Genomic DNA, 6,133 nt, shown 5'->3' on the forward strand with positions numbered 1-6,133 from the left:
GAAGATGAAGAAGTGACAGGGTCAAGTTATGAATCTGCTGGTTTGGAAAGTGAGGAAAAGCATTGGTTCTCTAAACCCTTTAGGTCATTCTGGTTTATGCACCAGTGTAATGCTCATTTCCAATCACAGCTGTTATGTTCACAAGTGCAGTGAAAAACCGGAGGCAGTTTGTAGTTCATAAAACATATCTTTGTGGATGAGCTTAAACAGTTATTTGATTTGTTAAATTGTGATTAAAATCACAATTTAACAAAAGAAAATGTTAAAAAATTTGATTATTCTAACCCCACTTCCTCATTAAGTTTTTGACAGAGAACAGATTGTTTCCTATCCCGTACACAAAGGGACTGATGGATGCGTAAGAAGCTGAGATGAAGAACTCCATTTCATCCCAAAAAGGCAAGTCAGTGGGCATGAAAGCCAGCTGGAAGATCAGGTAGAGAGTCCAGTCTAATTGGAACAACCACATAGCGGCCAGCACAGCTATCAAGCTTCGCTGAAGCCTCGGACCTTTACTCTTCTTGGTGTTCTGGCTCGACATGCTCACGCTCGCCACGGATGTCACCCGTTTCCCCTGGCTCAGCAGCACTCTGATGATGAGGCAGCCGGTGCCTGTGACAATGATGAGAGGCAGCAGGTTGCACATCATGAGGAACATGTATTTGTAGATACGGTTGATTAGGGGACAAAAATGTTTATCACACTGAAAGAAGTCTGGTGGGCAGCTGCCTCTGTCTCCTGTCGCATTGTGCGCAGGGCCATGCAGCTTTATGACAAAACTGGGGAAACTGAGCAGCAGTGAAAGCGCCACACAAACCCCGCTCATCATCCACGCTGACCTGATGCTGTCCAGGCAGATCGGGAGACTGGCCCTCTTGCTGGCGTCTCGCAGCTTCTGGTAGCGGTAGATGCTGATGAGGACAGTGAAGAGGATGCTGCTGATTTCCCCAAACACAGTCAGAAACTTGAGAATGCGACACGGCCATGTGCTCGTGATGATGAAGTAACCCTCGAGAATGACAGTGTCGTAGATGTTCATGATGACAATCTCCTCCAGGTTGGCCGTGGCCAGTCCCAGCAGAAAGAACTCAAAGGACTTCACTCGGAAGAACTTGGTCTGAATGATGGAGAGGATGAGAATTACATTACCCACAAGTCCAATGCAAGAAATTAAGATCCTCAAGCTGAGGAAGCTGACAGAAATTCCATTCATATTATAAAAGATATTATAGATCGCACAAAAAAGTCACTTCTGTGTTGTTGTCACAGAAGTCGGGAGAGATATGATTTGCTGCATCACTGACCACACACCCTTGTTATCAAGATCTGAAAGGTGGCAAGAATCTGGATTGATGATTGGCTGCGCTCATTATAGAGAGAACGAGAACAAGAGGATGCTGGAAACACTGAAGGGTGGGAGTCATTAACGTTTTACCTTTGAGCTTTTCAAAGCTCCATCTTGAGACCAGCTTTGTGTCTGACTTGAAGGAGTGACATGTTTTTCCACTGGATGACATCACAGAATACAACTCCTGCGAGAACAGGAACGTTCTCCACCTAATTTTTGTCATTTTGTGGTTTAATTAACATGCCACACTTTGACTTATAATGCAATGTCCAATGAAACATTTTAACATCTCAACCTAATACCCATTTGTAAGCATGTTAACTCTGATGTCCCTTCTATTAATTGAGGACAGTTTGAGGGACTGTGTCAAAGTTATATATATATATGTACAGTATAAAAGAGAGACGAGAGAGAGAAAGAGAGGAGGACAGAGAGCTCAAGTAATGTGTGTTTCTATTTCTAACCAGATGGACTGGTTAAAACTTCCTGTTCCTGTTTTAGAGTGGGGCAGTAAACATATGACAGAATATGAGAAAAGACAAACTACTTATCGTTTCAAATATAGTCAGTGTGATGGACGTAAGCACAATAATCTCCTTATTTTAGGGTTGAAATATAAGGTCTGGAATTGGAAAAGAAGAAAACAATGTGTCTGGGTGTGACCATATGTCTGTCTTTGTGTGTGTGTGTGTGTGTGTGTGGGACAGAGACTTGTGGACCCTGCTGTTGTCACAGAACCAGTTCATGTTCCAGCTTGCCTCTTTTCCTCTTTTCCACTGTCTAGGTAGCATTTGTTCTCTTCAACAATCCCATATACTGATTCAGCTTAATTGTGAATCCCACTGTGTGTATACTGCGTGTGTGTGTGTGTGTGTGTGTGTGTGTGTGTGTGTGTGTGTGTGTGTGTGTGTGTGTAATTAAGGATAAGCCCTACATTGGCAGTTTACGGTTAAACTGAGTGTTGCACAATGAGCCTGGACAGCTCAGTCCCTTTTCACCATCCAATAATTAGAAACCTGATCAAATGGCATGTACAAGTTTAATAGTAATATAAATTATAACAAGGTGTTGGACAATGGTTGCTTTAAAGCTTATGTTTTACAGAAGTTACTGACCTTTTTCAAATAATAGCCCCAACCCTTTGCAAAAGCCATTGTTATTTCAGTTTAATACAGTTGGAGTTTTCCTTGCATCACAACTTCTTCCTTATTTTGGATACAGACTTATTGATTTTTGGAAAACACTAACCAAATCCTCCCATATTAGACTGACAGACAGATTTTGGCTATAGGTCGGCACCCTCAAGTCATTTCTGGTATAACCACATAAATAAATCTACGGCCATGCTGTTAACTCTGTTAGGTTGTGTTTAGGTAGACGCAGTGTTCCTTTGGGCTAACTGTCAACATGCAAACATTTTCGTTGTGATAATGCTAACATGATGTTAAGCAGGTACAATGTTTACCATAAACCATAAACCAAACGATTGGACAATTTAGATGCAATGTTAAAGATGGTACAATTACACCTAAGGGGATGTGACTCCAAATTTTACATTCCACCTCTGAGACTCAAAACCACAAATGTCAACCTCATGGTTGCGTCAGAGGAAATTATAGGATTCTCATTATATGTGTCATCCTCTGGCAACCATGAATGTGTTTGTCAATTTGTACAGTGCCACCAATTGTTCATTTGTGTCAGCCAGATTTGAGCGACACAAAGTAGCTCACAAGAGACCCTCAAACTGCCATACAATTTTACTATAGAAGAAGAATTTGTTTAAGCAGCCCAAAACTAATTATACCCACCTAATCTGATTTAAATGGTCTGGACTAAAGTGATATAAAGACCAAACATTACAAACAAGCTAAACTGCTAGTGTGGATGATTAAAAGACCTAAGATCCACCTACACCTGTGTTTTCACCATATAAACATGGACCACAATATCTCCACTTCCTCCAATCGTTAAAAACTGAAGCCATATTCCTCAGATGGCTGCTTTTGATGTATTTGGACCCAGAGTTCACTTTTGTCAGTTGTGTTTTTAACCAGACGCACTGGTTGAAACTTCCTGCTCCTTTAGAATGGGACATTAAACACCCAATAGTGTGAAATCAAAGAACCACTTAAAACCACACTAAACAGCAAAATGAACAATGAAAACATACATCATATGATGTTTGTCCCACATCCCATCCACCAACATGGAGGAGGTGGGGTTTATGACCTGTACTGCAGCCAGCCACTGCGGAGCGGCCATCTTTATGTACATTTTATACGTTCATGCTGTGACACCTTGACCTTTGACCCTCTTGTTAGTGTTTTGACACCTGATAGGGTGGCGGCGTTACATTTCTGTCATTCCTATTGGTTGACATAGTTTGTGGCCCCGGGTAATTCTTCTCCACCCACCTTCAACCTGAGCAGAGATCCTATGAGAACACCTGCTTGAGTGTGTCAGTCCCAATAACAAGTACATATCTGCTGTATGTTCTTTAAATACTGTTTTAAAGTGGAGAGTGACTGTAAGACAGACACCAAACGTTATTCTTTATTCCTCGACAAAGGACATAGAAGACATCACATTGCAGTGTAAGTTGATCTGCAATTTAAGTTACAGAAGAGTCCAAGACTTTATTCTCCTGAAGTCTAGTCCTTAGGTTTATAAAAAAACAATTATCTATTGGCTGGGAAATGTAGTTTTTTGTTTTATATGCATTAAGAAACTATACATTGAAATATAATTTTCTCACTGAAGATGTTTTTACACAGCATAGCTGTAAATGTTAAACATTGAAAACTGCATTAATCAGTGATTATATGGAATTTCTCTTTAATTTGTTCTTATTTAAATGCATACAGATAAAATTGAATTAGATTTAAAACGTAGATGCTAGAAAATAATGTCAATAAATACTAAGGCAGATATGGCAGGTATCTACAGATATTGCAGTATCTGAGCACAGATAAACAGTCTTGAGCAGGAGCAGAGCTAATTTACATGCAATGGGTTATTTGACAGAGAGGAGCTGTGTTCAGAGTGAAAGCCTTGAAAAATCTGAATGTGAATAAGGAAAGAAACTCAATATGGTTTGTCTCCTATTACAAGTTGAAATGCTATTTATTATATATATATATATTCCTTACATAGATTATTCAAAGTGGAGACTTGGACTTGGATTTCACACATCAAGGGTTAACTTGCACATGACCTTGACTATTTGAGGTCAGATCTGAACTCTATTTGGACTTGAGCCACAACAACAAACCCACAAAGCTGCATAAAAGTTTATGCAACATTAATATGCAGGGGCAACAGCAGTCAGAATACAATTGCCAATCACGTTGTTGGCTGCTATTCAAGATTTATATTGCTTGGTGGAATAATAACATTTAATTAACAGTTAATGAAAATATCAAATATGTTTGACTTGTGGTGAAGTCATAGCTGCTTAAAGAACTTCTCTGTGAAGTTAATTATGAGTGTAAATTGAGGTTATAGAGACACCAATACTGAAATACACATTTGATTTGGAAATTTAATGAAGACTGAGAGAAAATGCATCCTGTCTAACATGTGTTGGTTGAGGCCTGCACGTTTTCACCACCCAAAATCTATTATAGGTGTGGACATGAGATTACTGCAGGATCCTCCTAAGTTAAAGCTGCATTTTCATGTTGCATATTTTGGAATTCGGAATTTAATAGAATTACCTACAAACATCTGACAAACTGTGAAAATGGGGGGTTTGGGACCCAACTTGTTGACCTTTGGTTTAAATGTATATGTATTTATATCCCCCATTCGCAGATAATACACATTTTGTACAATTTAAGACTCCCAACATGTACTACAACCACTTATTCGACTGTATGCAAAGATGGAGCACATCACATGGCTGGCTGCAGCATAGGCCATGAACCCTACCTCCTCCATGTTGGTGGATGGGACACAGACCGGACTAAAAAGTCAAAGTACAAGCTACATAATTTTTTATCTTTTATTAGTCCCACAACAGGGCCATTTCCGGTGTTACAGCAGTTAAGAGCATAGTCAAAAATAGACAGAAGAGTAATAAGTAAACATGCAGAGTGCTGTGATATATACAGTGTTAACAGAATATGTACTGTGTGAGAATATGAGTGGAGAAGTTGCACATTAGCCATGAATTACACAGGCAGAGATGAATATTGCACTGTTAAAAGGGGAAAAAGTGAGTGTTTGCACGATAAGCATTAACATTTTAGAGTGAATAATGCAACAGGCATACACTCAATGTCTTGTCAAAGCCTCCTGGCTTCTTGCTTTAGCAGTAACTGTTCTGATCCTGCCTGTTTGGAATGGACTGTTCTCATGTCCTGTGTTGATGCTGTGAAGCTACTTCAGAATGATAAGCATTGTCATTAGTGAGTCCTCCTCCAACAGTTCTACAATATACTGTCACATTTTATAGTTTGTGTGCTGCACAGTGAAGTTAGTCAGCTTTCTGTTCATCCTACCTGGTTTATCTGCAATGCATATTTTATAGTCAATGTTTTTCATAAAATTAAACTACATTTGCTTTATTACTGTTCACATGTGCGCTGATTACTTAATGGCTGTTATTTTTTCAGAGGTCATAGATCAGCACCTGTCACAAGTCAGTTCAACAGTCCGATATGGTGCAATATAAAAATCAGACATCAAAATTGATCTGCAACACTGTTTACCCCTGAAATTCCAAAAGTGTTTGTGGACTCAAACACTTCACCCACCCCTCCATCGGCACAGTGGTGAGTA

The 6,133-nt window shown here is 39.6% G+C and overlaps 1 protein-coding gene across 1 annotated transcript; it reads right to left on the reverse strand.

The window, feature by feature from the left end:
- Positions 1 to 280: 280 nt before the first annotated feature.
- Positions 281 to 1,213, reverse strand: ora6 (olfactory receptor class A related 6). Its single transcript, XM_020091567.2, has one exon. The coding sequence runs from the start codon at positions 1,211 to 1,213 to the stop codon at positions 281 to 283; it is 933 nt and encodes a 310-aa protein (XP_019947126.2).
- Between the last annotated feature and the right edge of the window lie 4,920 nt (positions 1,214 to 6,133).

This window comes from Paralichthys olivaceus, chromosome 19 (assembly GCF_024713975.1).
Source record: "Paralichthys olivaceus isolate ysfri-2021 chromosome 19, ASM2471397v2, whole genome shotgun sequence".
In the NCBI taxonomy this organism is placed as follows: Eukaryota; Metazoa; Chordata; class Actinopteri; order Pleuronectiformes; family Paralichthyidae; genus Paralichthys; species Paralichthys olivaceus.